The following is a 25,478-nucleotide window of genomic DNA, read 5'->3' as shown; positions in this document are numbered from 1 at the left end:
GTTTGCCATTACCTTTTTTATAAATCGTTCTACTTCATATGTATTTAGAATTGATTAAAAATACTTAATGAACACTTTGAAATAGGGGCCTACATTTCCTATCTGGCCCGGGGCCTATTACCAGCTTTACCCGGCCTTGTTCGTACAGCTGCTGCTGCTGCTGCTTGAACCAGCTTGCTCCAGGGAGCCTAACTCTCTCTCCACAAATGTCCTTCTCTGAAGCAGCAGCCTCTCGCGGCCTTCCTCCCTCCAACACTTTCCCAAGCGCAGCTCCAACTACGTTGGAAGAGGGGCCAGCCAGCAGCCGCAGGAGGAGGGCTCTCCTTGCACGTCAATCCGCCAGTATCCCCGCCTGGTCGGGAAAGACGCTGAACTCCAACCCCCGCACTTCTTTTTCGTCCCTTCTTTTTGTGCAACGTGGTGCCCGGTTGTTGCACAGGCCGGGAAGGATGTGGCGGCGCCGGCAGCTGCTGGTGGCCGCGCTCTGCCTGCTCTCAGCCGCGGCGAGGGCTCAGTATGAGCGCTACAGCTTCAGGAGCTTCCCGCGCGACGAGCTGATGCCCTTGGAGTCCGCCTACCGCTACGGCCTGGACCAGTACACCAACGAGAACTGGCCCGAGAGCGTCAGCTACCTGGAGGTGAGCTTGAGGTTTTACCGCCTCCTGCGGGACAGCGAGGCCTTCTGCCACCTCAACTGCAGCTCCGTGCGCATGGAGGAGGACGAGAAGGCCAGCGCCGATAGCCAGGGGCCACTGCCGCCCGACCGCTTCGACGGCTTCCCAGAGCTGCGTTTCTTCGCGGACTTGCTGCGCAGAGCGCAGTGCCTCAAGCGCTGCAAGCAAGGGCTGCCGGCCTTCCGCCAGTCCCAGCCCAGCCGGGAAGTGCTCGAGGAATTCCAGCGCCGCGAGCCCTACAAGTTCCTGCAGTTCGCCTACTTCAAGGTAGCGCCCGCCTTGCTCTCCGCTGCCCGTCTCCCTCCTGCACCGCCCCACCGTCCCAAGATCCGTGGTAGGGCAGTGCCATTGATTAGGCCAACTAAAAGTGCGTGAACTGTTTGTTTGGCCTCTCGGAGGTATGCCCTAATATGGGTTTTGGAGTTTTTCCTTAGGAGGCCAGCGCAACATTTGCTCTTTGTCCATCTTTCTAATTTGCTTGTTGCTCTGCTCCTTCCTCCACAGCACCAAACCAGCATTTTGTTCAAGTTGCCACTAAGGCTGTGGGAGGAGGTATCTGCCATGGATTCCAGTGAGTTCAGATTTCTATGAATCTGGCCTGTGGATTCTGCAGCGGACCGCCTCTTTCAGAGTCACCCAGGACTCCATGGATTTGTGGACCGGCTTTTCATTTTTGAACTGATTCTCATTAACTAAGTGCACAAGTACACTTTAGCATTAACCACTACACCACAAGTCCTTTCCACAGATTTTTCCACTTTTTCTGATTACTTAGGCATATTACTATCTCTCATCCCAACCTATTGTATAAAGGTATTGTGAGAATAAAATGAAATGACCATCAAATATGCCATACTGAGCTCCTTGGATGAAGGGCGAGATCCAAATGTGATAAAGACGTGATGCTCTATACTTAAACTTCATACTTGTCTTTTCTCTCTTCCATTTATTCAGAATTTTTTTAGCCAATCGGTCATTAATTGTTGCCTCCTTATTTATGCCACACACCAAGCTTTTCCTTTGTTTCAGAAGTGTTTTCCATGCCACATATCACACCACATGGCCCATAGGAGCTATGTGTCTGTGTCTATCCATTCCCCATGTGGATCCAACTACTATCATCTCAGCATACCACATCTTGCTTGTTAATTCCCAGTTGCACCTGTGCCACGAGTCTACAAGTCCTTTTCTATTCATTACCAATATCATCATATACCAGATGCTACTGGATATCTTCATCATGCTCCACATGCCAGTCCAGCTGTATGTTGACCTTACATGTTCTACCATTTGTTCCAACAACAAAGCATAGTTTATGACTGTGGCTTGTATCCCCATGTGGACATCATGGTAAACCATGGACAGAAATCTGTAGTTGTTAGATGCTCCCCCTGGAAGGAGAGAGGATTGATGGACAGCATGTACTATCAGGCCATTGTTAACTTGCATTCAGTACTTTATTATACACCAGAGTGCACACTGCTTGCCCCACATTTCCATAATCTGGCCATATGCTTTTTTATTTTGCAGTCCCTTGGTTTAGGGTCTATTTAGCCACAATGTAATTTTTAAATTCTGCATACTACATTATTAACCTACACTAGTCACACACAAACTGTTTTTGCATTTTTCTGAGTCCCTTATCTGAAGAAGGTCGAATTGTTTCTTTATACCTAATTTATTACTGATTCTCTTCAGTACAATGCAGCATTTTGTCACTTCCATTATATGAACACGGTTCCCCTACCTCCTTCCGAATATGTTACCCACACTTGTACCAGTCTAGTTTTCCTCAGCTTCCCACTTGTCTCATTACTTTCTTTAGTCCTCTTTCCCACCCTCAGACAAATCTTTCAATTCACTCATTGGAAATGGTTTGTTGTTCTAAAACTAAAAATAACTGTGCTTTATGTATCCCAGCATTAATATAACTTTACTATATTTGAAACGTTGTTCTGACAGGAGTGAAGTCTCTCTCTCTCTCTCTCTCTCTCTCTCTCTCTCTCTCTCTCTATATATATATATATATATATATATATATATATATGCTACAGGGGGAAGTTTATAAAATATAAGTGAACTTTTCAAAAATGGGTTTCTAATCTATGTTTTTCAAATTATTTTTGGCTAGGCAAATAACTTTCCAAAAGCCATTGCAGCAGCACACACATTTCTTCTGAAACATCCTGATGATGAGATGATGCAAAGGAATATGGCATACTACAAAAGCTTGCCTGATGCTGAAGACTATATTAAAGATTTAGAAACGAAATCATATGAGGTATCTTTCCTATCCTATTTATGTTTCTGAATATATCTAATTAATTATATTCTGTTAAAAGCTAACCCAAAGAAAGGAAGACCCTTAGTTTAGGGTCTATTAAGCTACAATGTTTTTTTTTAATTCTGCACACTAGTTTATTAAACTACAATAGCTTCCGAATTCTCTAGCATTATTATTTGTTGTATATATCTGAACCCCCACTTTTTATAGTATTGAAATAAGTAATATAGTAAGTGAAAAAGTGGGAGTCTAATACCTTATCATGTAAAGGTACAGCATAGGAAATAGCATACATCCTATGTGCAATTTGTCATGTTATATATGTTGTAATAAGCAACATCCATTAATTCAGACCCACTGAATGGAAGGATGAATAACTGTTTGAAAAACTATTAAGGGTGCAATCCTATGCATGTTTAGGTAGGGGGAAAAACATACAGCTCGTAACATTCCCCAGTTGGCATGGCTGGCTGAGGAATGCTGGGAATTGCGGGACTTTTTTCCTATCTAAATATGCATAGGATTGCACCTCAAATAATTAATGCTTGTAGAGAGTTGGGCCACAGCTAGACCTCAGGTTTATCCTGGGATCATCCAGGGTTCGCCCCTGCCTGAGCACTGGATCCCCTGTGTGTCACCTAGATGAACAGGTTTGACCCCTGGACGATCCAGGGATAAACCTTAGGTCTAGCTATGGCCTTGGGGTGCTGGTTTTGGTTTCACTTTTGCCTACTTATTTTGCCTGCTTTACTTTTTAAGAAGAAGCCTGTTAATATTAAGTAAAGGTCCTGTTTAAAGCTTACAGTTGTCTTCTGTCTCAAGTGTGGTCAGGAAAAGCTGAACTCTGCAAATACAGGCATATCTGTTTTCATCTAAAGAGTGGGCAAAAAATGCTTTAAACAATATTTTGTTTCATGTACTCCTATTGGGAAGCCACTATCAATATCACTTCCCCACTACATGTAAACATTGTAAAACAGGCATTTTTTTGTGGTTTTTGAAATTTCCTATACTGATGTTATTTTTGTGTAGGAAATTCCTCCATTGTGTCTGTAATCAAACGAACTGTAGTTAGATTTTAAATGTATTATAGACTACAATCCTACGTACCAGCTGCAAGAACTCTTACCTCAGAGGAAGAACCCCAGCTCCGGACCGGTCTTCACTACCTCTGCTTCAGGACATGTTATCCTGCACTGTCGGGTTATTATTTTGGCAATGTGACTGCCTTAACATACCCTATCTGTCTGCACTTCTCTGTGCCTACCTTCTTGCTTGCTGCTACTGGTCTTGGCCAGGCTAGTTCTGGTTAATCCCGTCCCGCGCCTGTTTTACTTCCCTGCCTACTTGCTATCTCTCTCCTCATTTCTTCTCTTAATTCCTTTCTCCTCATATCTGTTCCTATGGCTCGCTCCAATTTCATCTCTCCCAACTTAGTTCCTATTCGGTGTCTCCCCCCTTCCCAGCTGCCTTTCTCGTGTTCCTTATGGAACTGTCGCTCTATTGCTTCCAAGGCCCCTGTCATCCAGGACTTGTTTTTCATCTCTTCATCTCCTTGCTCTTACTGAAACCTGGCTTCCCGCCCATGATACCGCCATCTCAGCTGCCCTCTCTCTTGGAGGACTCTTTTTCTCTCACTCGAGTCGCCCGGAGGGACGAGGTGGTGGTGTGGGTCTTTTACTATCAAGTTTGTGCCAGTTCCAGCCTCTTTCCATTCCACCTTCACACTGTTTCTCCTCTTTTGAGGCACATGTGGTGAGACTCTTCGCTCCGCTGCGACTGCGGGTTGCAGTTCTGTACCGCCCCCCTGGCTCATCCTCTAAATTTCTCTCTGATCTCGACTCGTGGCTGTCCTTTCTCCTCTCTGACAACTCTCCTACTCTGATCTTGGGTGACTTCAATATCCATGTAGATGACCCTCACGACGCTGCAGCTCTACGATTTCGCTCCTTATCTTCCTCTTAAGATCTTAAGTTCTGGTCTGAAGCACCCACACATTCCCTTGGACACTGTCTGGATCTTGTCCTCACTCGGAACTGCTCTGTCCTGGACTTTTCTATTGTTGACTTTCCTCTGTCAGATCATCATCTAGTCTCTTTCAATATTACTCACAATCCCCCTCCTTCACGTCCCGCTTCACGCCCTTGTCGTGACCTGCATTCTATCAACTATGAGGCTTTTTCTCAGTCTCTAGCCTCCTCTCTTCCTTCTGTCTTCACAGCCGTCTCCTTGGACTCAGCCGTCTCCTCCTTTAACTCCTCCTTATCTTCAACTCTTGATAATCTTGCTCCATCTACAACTCGGATAGTTCGCCCCTCTCAACCCCAACCGTGGCTCACCTCTTTCCTCCGCTACCTTCGCTCTTGTTCCCGGGCAGCCGAACGCCTGTGGCGTAAGACCAAGGACTGGGCGGACTTTGTCCATTACAAATTTGTTCTCTCCTCTTTCTCTTCTGCCATTTCACTGGCCAAACAGCAGCACTACTCAACGTTGATCCAGTCAAATGCTAGGCACCCTCAGCGGCTCTTCGCGTCCTTCAATTCTCTTCTGAAGCCTAATCCACCATCTCTCCCCGCCTCTCTGTCTGCCAATGACTTTGCCTCTTTCTTCAATGCTAAAATCCAAACTATTCGCTCCGATCTGGCCAGCTCTGCTCTGCTTCCAGCTCCTGTTCCTCACCTGTCAGTTCCTCCTGCAACTCTATCGGCGTTCCCTTCGGTCTCAGCTGATGAACTGTCTAAAATACTGCGCTCGTCGAAGCCTTCCACTTGTTCCCGTGATCCGATTCCCTCTCGCGTCTTTATTAATCTTATTCCCGCTATCCTCCCATCCTTGCTTCACATCATTAATTCTTCTCTGTCCTCTGGTTCATTTCCTTCTGCTTTTAAACATGCTACAGTCTCTCCCATTCTCAAAAAACCCACTCTTGATCGACTATCTCTGTCTAACTACCGACCTGTCTCTCTGTTGCCCCTTGTCTCAAAGATCCTGGAACGTGTGGTCTACTCTCATTGTCTTGACTTTCTCTCTAGTAACTCTGTTCTGGATCCCTTTCAATCTGGATTCCGTCCTTTGCATTCCACTGAAACAGCCCTTACCAAGATCACCAATGATCTTCTTACTGCCAAGTCTAAAGGCCATTATTCCATTCTTATTCTCCTTGATCTAACTGCAGCCTTTGACACGGTTGATCATGATCTTCTCTTAGATTCCCTCCATGACCTTGGACTCTGTGGCTCTGTCTATAACTGATTCGCCTCCTATCTAGAGGGTCGCTCTTTCAGCGTGTCGGCTAACGGCAGCTTGTCCTCCTCTTTTCCCCTTTCAGTAGGGGTTCCGCAAGGCTCGGTGCTTGGCCCGTTGTTGTTTTCTTTATACATGCTGCCCTTGGGTAAGCTTATTCAATCTCATGGCCTCCAATATCACCTGTATGCCGATGATACACAATTATATCTCTCATCTCCGGAACTTTCTCCTGATGTTCACGATCGTATCTCGGCATGTCTTTCAGATATCTCAGCCTGGCTGCTTCATCGTCGTTTGAAACTTAATATGGCAAAAACTGAACTGCTTGTTTTTCCTCCTAAACCTTCTCCTCACCTCTCATTCTCTCTTACTGTCAACAATGTCACGCTTACTCCGGTCAAGGAAGCTCGTAGTCTTGGCTTTATATTTGATTCCTCGCTCTCCTTTATTCCTCATATCGAGGCAGTAGCTAAATCCCGTCGTTTCTTCCTGTATAATATTGCCAGGATTCGACCATTTCTCTCTGTCTCTTCTGCCAAGACTCTCATTCACGCACTGGTTATCTCTCGGTTGGACTACTGCAACCTTCTTCTCTCTGGCCTTCCTTCGTCTCACATCAGTCCGCTGGTCTCTGTCCACCACTCTGCCGCTAAGATCATCTTCTTGGCCCGCCGCTCTGACCATGTCACTCCACTTCTGAAATCTCTTCATTGGCTTCCAATTCACTCCAGAATCCAATATAAACTTCTCCTGTTGACCTTCAAAGCTTTTCACGGCCTAGCTCCTGCCTATCTCTCCTCTCTCATCTCACACTATTGCCCCGCTCGTGCTCTCCGCTCCTCTGATGCCATGCTTCTTGCCTGCCCAAGGACCTCCACTTTCCTTACTCGGCTTCGTCCTTTTTCTTCTGCTGCCCCTTACGCCTGGAACGCTCTTCCAGAACACTTGAGAACTACTAACTCAATCACAGCTTTTAAAACTCAGCTAAAAACTTTTCTTTTCCCTATAGCTTTTAAATATTGAGTTTGTTCTGACTCTATACTGTTAGCTTCACCCCACCCGGTGCCTGTTTACACTTCCCTGTGCCTGTTTGCATTCTCTTTCCCTCCTTATTGTTTACTACAACTTTATTAGATTGTAAGCCTATGCGGCAGGGTCTTGCTATTTACTGTGTAATCTGTACAGCACCATGTACATTGATGGTGCTATATAAATAAATTATAATAATAATAACAATAATAATAAGTAGACATATTTTTAATAGTTCAATATTTAAGGTTAGGATTGTAAACTGATATAAAATCAGTAGGAAAATAACACAACCTCCCTTAGAATTATTAATAATTTAATATATTTTTTGTTCTACAAATTAAAGCACAAACATAACATGTTTTAATTTATTTTCTTTATCACTGACATTAATTCAGCACTATATTATGAAAATCATGGGTCCTAGTTTATGCAGCTGAAAAGGGCTCCTTTAACTGGAATCTTTTAGGTAGAAATTCATTGATGCACCAGTGCCCTATTATAAAAGTCTTGGGCCATAGACTAGGTCCTTGTTAGCTTGTTCAATAATCCAGCCCAAGTCAAAATGGCCTTGATTTCCTTTGTCACAAAAAAAGGGGGGGGGGAATTAAGTGCAGGACCAAGTACAGCTATTGCTAGCTGTTCCACAAACCACCACTGTATGAGAACTTCTGGCTAGATATTGATTAGTTTGGGACAAAGAATTAGATGTATTTTAACTGCATGCTTTAATCCCAGAGCACATGTTGCTGAGGTAAATTTTTCTAGTCTGTTTTGCATTTGGATATTTCAGGGTTCCCCCCCCCATTATTTATTTTCTTAAGAATATAATTGTTTGTTTTGAAAGAAATCATGACAGAGTATCTTGATAACCTTTCAGGTCTCAATACCACTTACCAAAATGGTGACAGAAAGCAAGTCCTTCAATCCACAACTTTAAGAGAAGACATGGTGAATTTGAGACTGCATGCCCAAGGGTGCAGCTGGGGGGGAAAAGAGTCTTAAGTGGTTGCTGGGAGTGAAGCATATGAAGAGGTAGCTGGCAAGCTAGGTGTCAGTAGAGTACCCTACCTGGATTTGCTACCAGGGCAAAATAGATAGTAGTTGATTGAAGCACTCTTGTCCATTTTGCCTTAGCGATGCAGTCTTTAATAAGGCCATTCAATTCAAACCCCTGCCACCTTCTTACAATTTCTTCTCTTCTCAGAATTTATTTGTCCGGGCAGTAAGAGCATACAATGGAGAAAACTGGAAGACGTCCATCACAGATATGGAGCTGGCACTGCCCGATTTCTACAAAGCCTATGATGATTGTATAGGTGCCTGTGAAGTCTCCCGAGAGATCACAGATTTTAAGGAGTTCTACCTGTCTGTAGCAGGTGGGTGGTCTGCTGTGTTCTAAATCTAGGAAAGGGATTCTTGAAGGATTCCTTGGTCTCCTAAAATACCCCTACTTGATCTATGCTATTTATGGATTTCCTTTCTGATAGCACTAGCTGTCAGAGGTCTGGGCTTAAACCAGCCTTCTGCAACTTCGTATCCTCTGCTTGTGTTGGACTACAACTCCCATCATCCCTAGCCAACCATGTAGTCCAACACATCTAGAAGGCACGAGGTTGGGGATGGCTGGTTTAAACCATAGGGAGGGAATTGGGGAAAAGGAGAGGAAGAGAGAGCTCATACTGGGCAATGCTTGATGCACATGCTAATTGTCCAGGCAGTCACATAGATGGGTAACTAGTTGCTTCAAAGAATAAACTATGGAAATACAAGTAGAGCATGCATTTCAGAGCATAGAATTATATTAAATCTGTGTAAAAATCAGTGGTTCAGCTGGGGGTGGAAAGTAACAACCTTTACAGATTAGCACACATTCTAAGCCAGGGATGGGGAAGCTGGCCATCAGATGTGTTGGACTGCAACTCCCATCATCCCTTATCACTTGCTATGCTGGCTAACTTTGATGCCAGAGGAGGAAAGTCATCCAAGGGTTGATTTGGAGTGGTGAAACAGTGAGCTGGGAAGTGGTTAAGCCTTCCTCTTCACTCAGCGATTCCACTCCAATTAAAGTGGATTTTTATTTTTATTTTTTAAACAAAACAATAAAAACCTGTATCAAGTCTCCATATAATGTAGTTAGTTCCTTATAATACTCTTTGTGGCTGGAAAGCATGATAGCTTTTAATTCTGCAAGTTACTAAACAAAACTATGAAATTCCAACAATATTATTTCTTTGATTCTTAGATGCCATCGATTGTAAGACGCGCACTAATTTAAGTACCACCAACAGAAAAAAAGCTTTGATTCTAAGAAATAATAAATGCACCTGCGATTCTAAGACGCACCCCGTTTTTAGAGATGTTTATATGGGTGGGGGAAATGTGTCTTAGATTCTAAGAAATACGGTAATGATAATATTGTTATACAGCAATTAATTCACCATGATTAGTTATAGCTATCTGTATGCCACCCTGAAATCTTGATGATTTAGGGTGGGATACAAATGTTTTAAATAAATAAATAAAGTAGATTGTATACAACAGTAAATGGTTACTTCTTCTACCAGGAATTTGTCAGTTAGTACCAATAGGTGGCACTACAGTCAAGTATAACTGCACTGAGAAAGATATGCAGCTGTTGATTATGAAGTATGTTATCTTTGGCTCCCACCACCTCCAGATACTGAGCAATATCACATCACATTAATGATTTTGAAATTCAGGGAATTGGTATCTACAGTAGAAATGCTGGTTACTAAAGTGAATTAAAGAAATAACTATACAATGCTCAGAACATGTGTTGCTGTTGTTTTGTAAAGATCACTACATTGAAGTTCTTGAGTGCAAACTGAAGTGTGAACTTGATCTGACACCTGTCATAGGAGGCTACGTTGTGGAGAAATTCGTTGCAACTATGTACCACTACTTGCAATTTGCCTATTATAAATGTAAGTAAGGGGCTCTGTTCTAAACTTAAATTGGGATTGGGGTTATATATGTGTGCGTGTTCATACATGTATCTTCTGTTTAGCATGTTTAACATCTTCCATTTCACTAGAGAGAATAATCCTAATCCTGCCTGCTAGAAGAGCTGGTCTTCAGCACCGGGATGGGAATAAATACCCTCCACCTTATCTTAAAAGTTCTGGCTCTAGCAGCAACTCCTTCTAGAACTGCTTCTCATTTTGCAAAAAAAGCTCCAGTTTACTGTGTTTAAAGGACTTTTTTTTATTTCTTGCACACAGAGACTATCCACAATTACACAAACAGTAGTCTTTGAAAAGAGTTCTTAGCACTAGCTCTATCTATGTATAGAAATGGTACCATCACAGAAAGGTGGAAAGAGGGAGGAGGAGGAGGAGAAGGAGAAGGGCATAGCGTGGTGTTCTAATTATGGGGTCCATAAGTGAAATTCTCTTTTGTAACAAGATTAAAAGCTCATATGCATATTTCTAGGTGTATGTATACATACGCAACACACACAGATTCTAAGCATAGCCTGTGAGTTCAAACTGTAGAGGTAACAAACTGTTTCAAAACTTCTCTTGAGAAGTTGACTTTGTCTCATTTTATATTAATCCAGTGAATGATTTGAAGAATGCAGCACCGTGCGTTGCCAGCTACATGCTCTTTGACCAGAAAGACGAAGTCATGAAACAGAATCTTGTCTATTATCAATATCACAAAGACAAGTGGGGACTCACAGATGAAGACTTCCAGCCTAGACCTGTAAGTGAAATGTTGGCCTATCACAACCTGCAGCAGTGAGTGCATGGCACATTGAAAACACGAGGGTTGGTTGGTGCAAGCATTGGTTGGTGCGTGCATTTAAGCGCTGTCCTGATATAACCACTCATGCAGGCTATTCTTCGGACTTTTAGAGATTCTGTACAAAGGTTGGGCTTCTAAACACATTTGGCTGCCTGTGTTTAGAAGCCTCGCCATGGTTAGGAGTCCTATCCTAACAGGATTCCTACTCGCAGAAGGAATGTGTAAAGCTCTGAAGAAGAGCTGGCACACACAGGTATGTTGGGGCTTGCATGTGGGCCCCTGTCTCTGATCACTTTTAGGCCTTGCATGCTCAGGTGAATACCAGAATAGGCTTATAATAGTGAAGCTTTGACCTTTTGGGGTGATACAAACCTGATTCACTCATAACAACAAACTATGTCAGTGAATGCTAGTGGTTCTGATGTCAGTGGGATGGTGAATATGCTGTGGGTTTCAGTCAGAACCAATCAGAAGTCTTGGATAGCTCCTTTAGAGTTCTGACTGAAACCTGGAATGGATTCACCACCCCACTGACATCAGAGCCACCAGCCTCCGCTGGGTTTAATTTAACATGCTTTGTTGAATCATGGGTTAAAGAGAACCTATAGTTTGTTGTTGGGTTGTGAATTGTTTTAACCATGGTTTGTCATTATGTGCAAACACAAAATTGTGGGTCGTTCATGGGTTGCTTCATCAGGCTAGGGCAAGAACAGCCAAAAAACCCAGCCTTTTTACATGCCAGTAATGCAGTATCGCAAAAGCAGTTGGGATACCGGGAGGAAGCAGGGGAAGGAGGAGGGAAACAAACAATCCAGGGAATGAGAAAACAAACTATGATTTGTTTGATCATCTCCTAGTCAACCTCTCGGTAGGGCAACTAACGATGGTTTAAATGAACTATGGGTTAGTGTTACGTGAAAACCAGGCTACACTTACCTTGGTGACTGTGCCACCAGCATGATGACCAAGAAGCATCCCTCCCAGCTTTGAACACTGGTGGACAGAAATCATCCCAACATCTACATGGGAATCCCTGCTCTGTCCACAGCTCCAAAACTGGGGGGATGGCTGGGTTACTCAGAAGCAGAGTGCCTGGCAACCTCCCAGGCAGCCTCTAGTGGCGGGGGGGAGGGGCTTCCTTCATTGCATGGAGGTGAGGTGCCCATCCAACTGGGCTTTCCTGCAACAGAGGTCAGCAGAGGGCTGCCTTTTCCAGCTGAAAAGTCTGGAGGGGCTTTCTTGGAACAAGGAGATCCTGGCAATCATGATTTTTGGTTTGGCTAGTGAGGCCACCCAAATATTCTAGACCCCTGTGGCATATCAGTTAGAACAAGAGATGTTGTTTTCACTCATGTATGAGCCTGTGTTAACAATGATGTTTAGTCCATGTTGGTACTGTTGGACATTGAGCTTTGCTGTTATCTTTCTAGGAAGCAGCGCAATATTACAACATAACAACACTTCAGAAAGAAATGTATGAATTCGCAAAAGAGCATGTGATGGATGATGATGAAGTAAGTAAAGTAGATTAATACCATTGTCAAAATCACAATTAATGGCTTCTAGAAGTAACTAAAGGTCCGGTACAATGCGTGAGTAGGATTGCTACCTTCCCCTCCCCCCACTCAATTCTGCTTCTTTGCTTTTAAGAACAGTCTGACATGCAGTAATGAAACAGGTGAAGGATTTCTCATATCATCATGGAAGGAAAAGTTTGTCTTGCTTAATGTGTGAGTGCCAGGCTGCTGTTCAGGACAGAGGAGCAGAGCCAGGAAACAAGAGGACAACCCTTGTTTCAATATCACGTAATGAAACATGAGTAACTTCTAATTTTTGTTTTTAACAGAAGTGAAAAACATGTGACAAAGGAGAGCATGCAAAAGAGCTAAAACTTGTTTTAGTTTCTTCCCCTACTGATCTGATGTAGGTGACGTTGTAGCGAGCCCAACTTCTCCATGAATCCCTCCCAATTCTGGCCTCAGTCACAAAAGGATTAAAGGGGGGTTAAATCTCCCTGTGTCATCATCTTCCCTAAGCTCTTGTCTCATCCATCTATCTATCTATCTATCTATCTATCTATCTATCTATCTATCTATCTATCTATCTTTTTGGACATCTAGAGAGCTCTGTAGCTGATCCTCCCTGGTCACAGCCTAGCTTGCTTTCAATGACCTGGATATAGGTCTGGCAGAAACCCCACAGCTTGAACACCACACAGCCCCAAAACACAACTAGTATTCCTGGCAGAGGACAGTGGCTCTCCATTGCCATGGCAATGGAGCCACACATCCCTGTCATCTTGCTCTTCCTCCCTCCCATTCAGCCCTGTATGTGGCTCTGCTTTTAAAGCAACCACTTGCACTGCAGCCGAGAAAGCTGCAGTGCAAGTGGCCATTCGGCTCATCGAACCCACCCTCTGCCCTGCCTTCCCAGTTTACCGCGACGTACCCTGGCCCTCGAGCCACCCCCAGGAATGCTCCCAGCTTGAACCCAAAGTGAGGTCACCACCAACAGATGACAGACAGAAGGTGGTGACCTCGCAGCAAAGGAAAAAAGCCATGATAAGTGAACAACTTATAAAGGGGACAGTTTCAGGGGGAAAGCCCATGGTGGCTGCGAGTTGGCGGCTGCATTGTATAAATGATGCAGCACCACTGCACAGCCACCATATGGTATACAGGGGGTATCCTCCAGATGGGTTGGATTAAAACTCCCATCATCCTTAGCCAGCATGCCATGCCTGTTTCAACAGTCAACACATCACAGAGAAGAACAGCGAAAATGTAAGCTACAAAATAATAATAATAATAATAATAATAATAATGATTATAGGGATATCCACTTTTGTGAGATAATTTGAAAGGCTTGCATAGTCAAAAGGAGCATGTCGAGTGACTATGAATGAAAGCATTTCTTCTTTTGTAGTTTTGTGGATGACCATCAAAGAAACCAAATCCATGTCCCTACAGCGGTGGCTGCAGTCTAGTATTAAAGATTATAATATCAGCCTATATTATTGTAAAACATTTTTACTCTTGTCAGTCCTGCTTTTTCCGAAGTGGCCTACAAAATGAAATGATAATTAAAAGCAGGTCAAAAATATAGAAGTACAAAACAGCATAACACAGCAGAGCACGTAAAAAGAACAGGAGCAGCAGTTAAAGCAGTAATGCTGCCAACCATTTGACATTTTTTTAAAAGACCTGGGTAGACATAAAAGCCTTTGCTCTGGCCTGCTGAAAGTGATTCAGTTTGGCACAGCTGAGGCACCACAGCCAAATGTTCCTTTCCCCTACTTCTACCTGCCAAATCTCTGGCGGTGGGGGCACACAAAGAAGGGCTTCAAAGGATGAGCTTAATAATCAGACAGGTTTGTATGGGAATATACCGTTCTTCATATACCTGAGATCCTACTCTTCTTCCTCCCACACTGAATACCATGTATTTACTTTTATGTATTATATTTTATTCACAAGATTGTTGTGGCCCCTTTCAATATTTATTTCCATGATGGATGTTGCAGAAATTGGAGCTCCCTCTGGTCTCGGCAGCATTATAAGAGTGGGTTTTTCCAGCTTATCAATAAAGCTGTGGTCTTTTATGTAACCCAGTTCCCAGCATCCAATCTCTTCCCTCCTATTGTGCACAGAAGTGATTTTGCAAACATTTCACTGCTTGAAAAGGAGTAACAGGTGTCCACTCTCACATTAGTTATGATTGGTTTGCCTTTTTAAAAATGAGTTGCAGGATGAAGATAACCTGGCACGCTTATGCAAGCTTTCATTGCCCTTTCTGGGCATTTATAGTTTCAATGAACTTTTCAGAAAGAAGGCAATCTTCAAGACCCCCCCCTGTCTTTTTTTTACAGAAATATGTTAGCATCTTCTACCCTTGTCAAAAGAAAGAGAAGTGGAGGACGCTGAGTTTTTCCTTAACTTTCTAAACACACACACACACGATTAGGTGTCAATGTGCAGGCCAGCAACTATTAAGTGTGTGGCAATAGCTAGACCTAAGGTTTATCCCTGGATCGTCCAGGGATCAAACGTGTTCATCTAGGTGACACACAGGTGATCCATTGCTCAGGCAGGGGCGAACCCTGGATGATCCCAGGATAAACCTTAGGTCTAGCTATGGCCTATTTCTTTCTATATTAATGGCAAGAAAATGCAGGGAAATGATACAGGTAAGTGTGCCTAAAAATTACAGGGAGACCTTGACACAGGTTTGCCATTTTCAGTAGCAGCCCAGTGGAAATTAAAACCCATACCAACAGTTTAAAAACGAAAAGGCCAAGGTAAAAGGGTGTGCCTTGACCCCCTTCCGGAATAAAGAGAGAGTGGGAACCAGTCACAACTCCAGATGGAGCATGTTCCAGAGTTTGGGAGCAACGCAAGGGAAGGCCCTTTTCTGCCATGTCTTCATCAGGGCTGCTCCTGCTGATTTTAAGAACCAAGCAGGTTCATACCAACATAGGCAGTCCCTCAGATAGCCAGGATCTAAGCCATTTAGGGTGCAATTCTACACATGGTTAAACAGGAAAAAGTCCTACCATTCCCAGCATTCACCAGCCAGCCCACCATGCCATTTCATTTATAGATAGATAAATAGATAGATAGATAGATAGATAGATAGATAGATAGATAGATAGATAGATAGATAGGTTTCTAAATACTATACATAAATTTCAACAAAAGCAGACCAAATAAGTATCCATTCACAGGTGGCATCTATATGGCACATGTTCAAATGTCATCTGCTCATATCTTCAGATAAAGCAGTTATTCAAAGCACAGGATTAGGTAAAAAGTTGTCAGTCCTGAAAGGAATCACTGAAGTGAATTCCAACATTCACTTTCAATCCCTGTGTTCAAAAGGGAGGTGGTAAAAGTATCATTAAACAGGTCCTTCATCAGATGCAAATCAAGTATTCAGCAGGAGAAATCTTCATCCTGTCTGAACCTAGAGTTAGCTGAGTAGGCCTTCAACTCCTTCAGATATTTCTTTAAAAAATGCTTTTAAAAAGGTTGTTTTGTCCCTAAAGGTACACTGTGCAGAATTAACCTGTTCTCTGTTTTCTGTTGTAATCTATCCTAGGGTGAAGTAGTAGAATACCTTGATGAACTCCTGGAAGTGGATGGTGGAATGCAATGACTCTAAACAAGTGTGAGGGGTAAAGCTCATGAGTTTTGAGAAGTGAATTCTCACTCTTGCTCCTTTACAACACTATGCATCACCTTTAGCTCAGGTATTAGAAATACCTCAGATCTTTCTTAAGCCCGCTCAGATGTCATCTGAATAAATCTGCGAGTTCTCCGCTATGTCACACACCTGGGTTTTCCTTTTTTTCTTTAATGTGTTTTTTTTAAATAAAAATAAGTATCTTAACTGTTGGGATTTTTGAAGAACCACCAAGCTTCCTTTTTTTTCATTCTGCTCAGCAAATGCATCATAGCTTCGGTGAAGCAAAAATGTGGTTTTAATAACAAACTCTATGGGTCTTTGTAAACCACTCTGGGACCCTTTTTGAGCTGAAGAGCAGGGCAAAAATCAAACAATCAAAGTTAATGAGAAAAAATAGGCACTCTGTATTTTTGGAAGGATGCTATATTTTTATACATACCAGGGTGTGTTTTTTTAATCTCCATAAATGGACAGTTACACCGCAAGTATTTAGTCTAAAGTAATTGAAACTCCAGTCCTATAGACACCTAAGAGTGTTATTGAACTCAATGGGACTTACTTCTGAGTCAACATCTGTTAGATTGCACTGTAAACTGGTTTTGGTGAGACATCACTGGAGAAAACATATTGAAGGTTGTGATTTGGCTGGATCTAAATGATGCCAATAAATTAAGCATTTTCTATTAAGTTCATTTAGCTGAGGTCTCAGTTATATGTCCAAGGTTAGAGAGTGGGACTGGTGATATTTTAGGCTTTGAGTAAAAAAGAAAGAAAGAGAAGACCTAATTCATTTTCTGCATACTGTAATAAAAGTAAATATAATGGAGCCAAATTTCAGAAAAGTAGCCAGTTTGTGTGTATGTTTGCTAGAGGCAGGCCTTTGAGAAATGAATTTCTGGTTCCTTGTTTCTCGCAATATATCCAAAGTCTGGATTCATAGGTTTTGTCCATGGCAAGTACTATGAATTGTGTTCCGTTAGGTTAGGAATTCATTATTATTTTTCCCACCAGGATATAATCTCAAGTCCTAAAACCCCTTGTGAAGCTAGCAATATGGAATGCACAGCTCATGATGGTCCTTGTTAGCTGTGTGGACATGTGGAGGATTAGCAGAGTTGGAAGCACCCTGTATTTCATGAATCAGTTGTACAGAAACACTGCATCTATCCCCCTAAATGAGAACTGATTGGATATGCTGGTTTATTGACGAATGAGCAATTTAGGATTTGCAGTGCAATCCTGTATATGGCTACTAAGAAGTAAGCCCCATTCAGTTCAATGGGACTTATTCCCAGATAAATGTGTATAGGATTGCAGCCATATAGCACCAGTGATGCAGTTAGATAATTTTAGACTCAATAGTTAATGATCTTACAGCTTCCTGTCCTTTGAACTGGTCTGTGACTGTATAATAACCTTTGATTGATTCATAGCTTTCTGTCCTCTTTAGATGATAATGGGCAGAATCCAACTCAACACTAACACTAACATAAATTATGCTATGCTTGTTGCTGGGGAGGGCAACCTCTGAGCCAGCCTGTGGATGTGCCCAAACCGGCCCATGGAGGGTTGGACACTCTGTGGGCCCTGCCCCCTGCTCTCCTCAAGCCCCACCCCCTGACCTGGAGGGTTGGCAAGGGAGAGGAATCCCCATATTATCTCCAATCGGAGATAAAATAGGGATTCCCACGCCACTCATGCTGTAATTGGGATGCAGTCTGCATGAGAAGGCAGCATCCAACTTGGCCTGCAAGCATTGCTGAGTCTCTTCCTGTGCTGCTTGTATCCCAATTGGGACACAGGTAGCATGGGCAGGAGGTGCCTGACCCAGTCATGCAAGGTCCTGCTGAGCCCCTTTCTCCTGACAGAGAAAACTCTGGACCAAAAGCCCACCCCTACACTAGCATAAGCGATCTCTAGAGCAATGCCAATAATGCTTGTTGACCCATTGCACCAGCAAGCATTGGGATAGAATTTGCTTATGTTAACACAACTTAATTCATGTTAGTGGCAGTGTTGAATTGGATGCTGCACAATATCTATTACTTCACTTACATCACTCAGTCTGCCCCCAAAGTCCTGCCCTGACAGCATCAGTGCACAGTGCAATCCCATACACGTCTACTCAGAAGCTCCATTGACTTTGATGGCACTTAAACCCAAGTGTGTGTAGGGTTGCAACACCAGTCCTGTCAAAGATTCTTCATTTGCATGACTAGTTCATCTAAACATTTTCGTTTATTTTTGTTGCATAAGTAATGGAAATTACTTAAAGGACCAAATTCCATACTCAGGTCCATTGAAGCAGTTTTCTCTACAGAGACAACAGAATTTGACTGACTCTCTTCTGCCATGATGATGCGTTACAGCATCACATTACAGACTTGTGTTTGTCATTGTTATGGTACAAACAGTTATTTATTGCAGTTGTGTGAATTTACTTTGTTCTCTTAAGTACAGAGGCCATTTGTTACAAAATTAGCTTTCATTTCACAGCAGGGTTGCCAGCTTCTTTCCTGGTGTCTATTTCTCCACCATTTAGCAGCAGCTTGATTTGCAGCCATTATCTGGTAATAAGGTTTATCTCCATACTGTGAAAGGCTACAGCTTACTGATTTCTGTTGCTCAAGCTGCTATAGCCCTTTTTTCCCTAGTTGGCTGACAACCTTAACAGTTCTTCGTAATGAAAAGCTGAGTACCTGTAGAAGGAAGCTTAGCTTCTGCCCATTCCCACCCCGCACTTGCAAGAAGACATATATGCTACCTTGAGCTCCTTGGAGGAAAGGCAAAATATAAATCTACTTAATACTAACAATTCAGTGATCTTTCCCTTTGATCTTTATGGGGAAAGTCACTGAGATTTCTAAAGATATGCAGATTTCTTCTAATTTTGGTTCACATTTCAAAATACTCATGTTCAAATTGTGCAGCTGCTCAGGTGAAATGGTACTATGCCTGTCATTTTATTTTTATAAATTCTGTTCCTGGCTCTCACTCTCTCATTCTGTTCTTCCATTTCATCTGTAATCTAGAGACTATGAGTTATCTAAAGTAGTAATGGTGCTTTAGTTTTTGTCGCTGTTCATTGAGAGGTTGGTGCTATATTTTTGTGCCTGGTTCTGATGTGGACAATCCAAGTACCACTTTCTGAAACAATAAAGTGCTTTAAAAAAAATTCTTCAGCAGTACGTTTTCTACAATATAAGAGTCTTCTTGATGACTAGTTGTGATTTATCTACTCATTTTGTATTTAATATTACTGTAATCTAGTTGAAAATGGGTTTCGGGGTAAAAGCTGCTAGAATTAGTTTATATCAGGAAGGGCGTATCTCAGTGTGAGAGAGTACATGTGTTGCATGCAAAAGGCCCTAGTTTCATTCCCTAGCATTTCCAACTAGGGCTAGGAAAGAATCCTGACTGAAACCTTAGCTGCTGCCAGTCAGTGTCATAACACTGGGCTAGATGGATAAGTATAAGGCAGCTTCTACAAAATAGCAGGCATATCAACCTTTTTAGAAGGGGCACAGCTGAGAGGTGAGCATATGCTTTGCAGGCAGAAAGTCCCACATTCAATCCCTGCTAAATAATTTAAAAGATCTCACTGGAGCTGAAAAAGACACACCCAGCCAAATGAATACCCCCATCGGTTGTGAGATAGGAAAGAGGAACCATGCACCACAGCACCCACCTGCATACAATTCCCCATCCAGCTAGGGATGCATCCATAGGAGCACTTACCTTGATCAAGTTGAAGGACTTCCGAGAAGATTAGCTGTTGAATCAGACCTAAGGAAATAATTCCATGAGGACTGGCTGTCTTCATGGTTGCAAAAGAACCTTAAAAGTACATCATGCTTGTCTACAGGACAGTTTAGAATTTAAACCCATTGGCCTGGTTTGCATGTAAAGTTGGGCAATTGCTGGGTTACTTAAACCAGGAAATGCAGGAGGAACAGAGCACACAAGCCAATTCTGATTTCCCCTTTCTCTGTTCGGAATAAATTATGTTTACAGAACCTTTGTGGGTTGTTTCGTAACCAGAAACTGGGTTGTTCATGAGTTACACAATTGAGAGTTAACCAAATAACAAACCATGGGTAATTGCATGAACCCTGGAAAAGGGCTCCTGGATTTGTCCAGCTGCCTTCAAGAGGCAGCTGGACAACCATCTGTCAGGGATGCTTTAGGGTGGATTCCTGCATTGAGCAGGGGGTTGGACTCGATGGCCTTGTAGGCCCCTTCCAACTCTGCTATTCTATGATTCTATGATTGTTAATTTATTTATTTTTTATTTATTACATTTATATACTGCCCCATAGCCAAAGCTCTCTGGGCGGTTTACAACAGTTTAAAATGGTAAACATTAAAAAGTATACAAAATTTTAAAAACCATCAGAAACATTAAAAATTGAAACATAAAAAATCGAAATGGTTCACAGGCTCTGCTTCTCACACAATTCCTGGGTTAAACAATCCAGGGGTTGCCCAGTATTACATCTGAACCAGGTCATTGTCACCCTAGTCCTGGATGCTTACAGTAGTGTCAGTTTGGGAGGCAGTAGCTGATGCTGGTATTCAGAAGCTGGGCTCAGTATCCAACTGCTCAGAGGCATGGTGCTAGAGCTACTTCTGTAGTTTATAGCGCAGAAAGGTAGAAATAAAGGACGATGTGATCATCCAGCAGCAGTGACTGTAATGTCTATTGTGGCTACGACTGAGCCCCAAACATTAGAAGTACCACGTTATGGAAATATGTTTCAAGTTCTAATGTATGCTGTAAAGTAAAACTATTTCAAGGGTAGTTTTTTTTAAACCTCAATGCATAAACTGTAGGGAGAAGTAGATGGTGCCAGAGAAAACATTCTCATTTAATAATGTTTGAACATAGAGCTGTGATGCAGTTTGTAGCAGGGCAGTGAGAAAAACCCACAACTAATCCTTCATAGCAACTGTCTGAACTCTTGGTTGTTTGCCATCCTTTAAACAGCCACTTCATTTTTCTGGTAGCTTTTGGGCTGAATGACCTAGTGTGGGGAATTTAAGCTACATGCTTTTTTAAAAAAGCGAAGTCAAGAAATCACCTAAGGAGCTTTGTAAATCACAGCTCACATCCCAGCAAATCAGCATTCTGTATCTCAACTGACTTCAGTGTCTAGAATTAAAGTATTAAACAGTTTGCTCTTAAATAAGGAGATGGTTATTTATTCCCTTCCCTTCCATTTTCAATGTGTTTCACCTCCCCTCCTTCTGTTTGTGTTTACAGAAACCAGATGTGTACCTCCTGAAGTATAAATTCCATTATTAGATTAGAGTGTATTCATTCATGCCTACATCTTAATTTGCTCCCCTTCCTCCACGACTGAACTCCATTCATTTTGATGTAGCATAGTATTTAGGAAAACCTGCGTAAACACCATCAAATGGTTAATGTTGCATATTTATCAGTTAATTTCTTTTGCAGTGCAATGAAATAACAGTTTTTATTCAAATATACATGTTTGAACACAGTACTTAATTTGCCTTTACTCTTAATCAATATCTTTTTTGTGGCTTCCCATGGGAGAAAAATACACAATGTTCATGACATTCCACAGTGCAATAAATATCATAGTATACCATTATTAGTAAGTGCTCAAGGAAACCACAAAGAGTGAGAGATTCACTGCCAGAAAATTTAGAGGAGCAGCTGGTGCATCAATATAAAATGTGAGCTAACAGCACAACCCTATACATGCCTATTCAGAAATAAGACCCACTGAATTCAATAGGGCTTACTGCCAGATAATGGATATAGGATTGCTGCTTACATATTGCTGCCGCTGTTGAAGCATTGGGATTATTTGCCAGTGACTAACCGGGGGGGGGGGGGGGAACCCTTTTGGAGAGCTAAAACTAAAAACTATTTAGAGTCTGCAAACCCTACTCCCACGGCTTTTGCTCGCACATGGCGAAAATGAAACTGTTTCAAAGAGGAAGTCTAGCATGACGAAACGGGTTTATTACTGGATGCCTGTTACTTATGAAAAACAACTCTGTTATTTATATGTTTCATTAAGAACTCACCTATTTAATTGTGTAAAATCCAGACTTGAGATATAACCAGCTAGGTGACTTAATTGTCCTACAAAGAACTTTTATTTCTGTTGTATAAAAATAAGTTATTTTGTATGCAGTTATGTGCTTTTGGGGCATTGTTCATTTCTGTACATATATTGTGAAACATGTAGTGACAATTGCCATATGGAATTAGTATGCGTGGTACAAATCAATATATTAACACTTTCAAAAATGGGTGAAAATTGTCCAAAAAATTGTCTGGAAGCATCGTAAGTGAAATGTTTGCACCTGGGGACCTTTCACACTTTATTCAAATAGCATTTTAATGGCTATTTACATAGAGTTAGATTGTATATGTATCATAAGCCCATACTGGATACCTTTTTGGAGGTGAGCAGGGGGGGATGATTCATGAAAAGTAACACAATTCTAAAATTGGCATCCCAATGCCTTTTTGTGATAGTATTCTCAACTTTGCATGCTTATCCCTTTTTGTGAATGTTCTTTGAAAAAAATTAGCATTAAGCTAAACACTGCATGGTGCACCTGCTTCTAAGTGGAGGTGGATATGGGGTTGTTGGGGGTGCTCAGGCTTACTTCTGAATAGACACATATAGAACAGCACAGTTGTGCTTCCGCAGCTTATGTTATAGCAAATATATTCATTTTAAAGATCTTGCTGTTAATTGCATGGTATTATTAGTACTGAAGTTTAATCCTGTATTATTTCATATAACATTTTTCAAAGCATAAAGTTACACAGTTTATCTGCAAACATACTGGCCATGATTCAATGCAGAGTTGTGCATTCTTACAGTGTAATCCTGTGCAGGTCTAGACAGGAGTAAGCTCCATTTAGTTTAAGGGGATTTACTCCCAGATAAATGTGTAAGACTGCAGTCTAAATCTATGTAAGATCGTGGCTACTATTTACAAAACTTGTACGGCCGATAGTTTAATCAAGTCTACAGCTAGGAAACACAACTTAGTTTCCATCACTAATCAATTATGATGCAATACAAAACAATCACCATTTTTCTTCTGGTAGTTTGGTTTCATACAGAGAAATCTAAAATCTTGTATTAATTATAGGTCTGACACTCTTCCATGGGCATTACTGAAAATGAATTCTAGTGTGATTGAAATTTAAACTTGTGTATTCTGTGGAATGTGGAAGGCTCAGTCTTTTTTACCCAAAGGGAATACTGAGATCTATTTTCATTCTCTCTCACACACACACACACTCTCTCACACACAGACACACAGAAATTAATGAGGTAGACCAGTCCACCATGCACTCCAGTTGATCTGGGCTACAACTTCCAGGATTCCTGACCATTGGACATGCTGATTGGGGTTGATGGGAGTTGAAGTCCAAAACATCTGAAGGACATTGGATTAGATTATTGTTGTTATTATTACTTATAATATTTATATTCCACTCCATATCTAAAATAGTTTCCGGAGCGGTGCACATAGAATATGAAGAAAACATGCTTCATGTGCATACTGGACCTTATGTGGAGTTCCAGATAGTGCTACAAGTTTTCAGAAATCCAGTGCAGGACAGGAGAATAGTTAAACTTTAGAATGACATATTTGAGGAACACTCAGTTTGGAATGTATTCTTAATTTTATTTGGATATCATGCTGAAAAAGAAGTAGAAATGCACCTAAAAAGACATTTTTTTAATATGATGGCTAAAAGGTGGCCATGCATTTACCATATCTGAAACATTTGTTCTTTATGTGTATTTACACATAACATACACAATACTGTATATGTGTTGAAACTGTGTACTTTATGCATCAATGCATATTGGTGGGCACTGATAACATGCTTTTGGGAGACAGCCTCATCTATTTTTTCTAGTAGTTTGTTTGTGTCTTACTATACAGATTGAAGTACGAGGACATGAATGTCAAGTTGTGATATACATAGAGAAAAAGAGTGCCTTAGGCATGGTAAGTGACTTCCAATCCCATCCACAGTCTGCCATAGTATCGCATCTTTAGCAACAGATACACCAGTATCTACATCAGATCTTTGACCATGCTAAATCAACCTCAAGTAAACCCAAGCTTTCACTATAGCCAATCTATAAAGTAAGGTGGCAGATGAACTCCTAAAGGGCTTGTGTAATTCGGTAGATTTACACTAGACATCCAATTCCATTACAAAGGGTTGGATCCATATTTTGTCGTGCTTAGAGTACACCCATTGAAATCAATGGGACTTCAGTTAATCACGACTAACTTGTCCCATTGATTTCAATGGGTCTGTTCTAAGGGTGCTTCCAATACGGAATTCTACTGGGGGTCCAAATGAAGTTGTCTTTCATTTGTAACCTTGTGTTTTCCCACCACTTCTGACAAGAAAAAAAATTGTTAAGGAGGAAGTGGCAGAATAGTACACAGTCCTAAGAGCCCCCTAACTGGAAGCACCCTATTTGACCAAATCTAGATCCAATGTGGTGACAGCATTGCACTTGAAAAAGACTAAATATCCTTTGACAATTTTGCAGCAAAGTGTAGTGAAGTGGTCTCACTCCTTCTTAAGGGAGTACTAAAGGACCCAAAAGGGGTTAATGTTGACCATATTGACAATGTTGGTTTATTTTTAAAGATTAATAAAGCTTAGTAGTACATCATTAATTCAAATCCATTCAAACAAGATCCCCTTTGTGCGGATACACCCTCACACAAATATAAAAAGATACTTCTAAAAAGGAAAACAACAATTAACAAAATCCAAATTCTCCAATCGTGACATAATTCTAACTAATAGAGTATAATGGGCCCATGGTGATCACCTTCCTACACGCAAACTTATCCATTGAAAGGTGGAGCTGCTCTAGTACAAATCCACTGAAATGAACAGGAAGTAGAGGAACAGTGGTGGTTTGCACTTAAAAGTTGTATACAGCATGGCAAATACCAATGGTCTGTGTTAGTTTGTCCTTGCTTTAAAAATGACAGGTGCAATTATATGAATAAACCCTTTCTACTTTGTATTCAATTCCACCCACCCACACTAATCCTGCTTTATAAATTTCTTTCAAATATGCCAATTGGTTGCAAGCAACATATCACAGTAGAAGGGAAAATACATTTATGGGTTCATGTAAGAAGCAGGTATTGTTCAGTCTTTGCTGTAAATCCATTCTGCCTTATTGAAGTCCAATCCACACAATAATTTAAGGTGGCAGTTGCCAAATGATGACCTAGCCATT

At 41.7% G+C, this 25,478-nt stretch overlaps 1 protein-coding gene across 1 annotated transcript; it reads left to right on the top strand.

The window, feature by feature from the left end:
• Positions 1-422: 422 nt before the first annotated feature.
• CRTAP (cartilage associated protein) lies at positions 423-19,370 on the top strand. Its single transcript, XM_063130282.1, has 7 exons — positions 423-941; positions 2,806-2,955; positions 8,441-8,612; positions 10,053-10,181; positions 10,817-10,962; positions 12,435-12,518; positions 16,102-19,370. Exons 1-7 carry the CDS (start codon positions 450-452, stop codon positions 16,156-16,158), a joined length of 1,230 nt encoding a protein of 409 aa, XP_062986352.1. The 5' UTR covers positions 423-449; the 3' UTR covers positions 16,159-19,370.
• The last annotated feature ends 6,108 nt before the right edge of the window (positions 19,371-25,478 follow it).

The sequence above is a fragment of the Elgaria multicarinata genome, chromosome 1 (genome assembly GCF_023053635.1).
Source record: "Elgaria multicarinata webbii isolate HBS135686 ecotype San Diego chromosome 1, rElgMul1.1.pri, whole genome shotgun sequence".
In the NCBI taxonomy this organism is placed as follows: domain Eukaryota; kingdom Metazoa; phylum Chordata; class Lepidosauria; order Squamata; family Anguidae; genus Elgaria; species Elgaria multicarinata.
The sequence above is the reverse complement of the archived record's forward strand: the minus strand, read 5'-3'. Positions and strand labels throughout refer to the sequence as shown.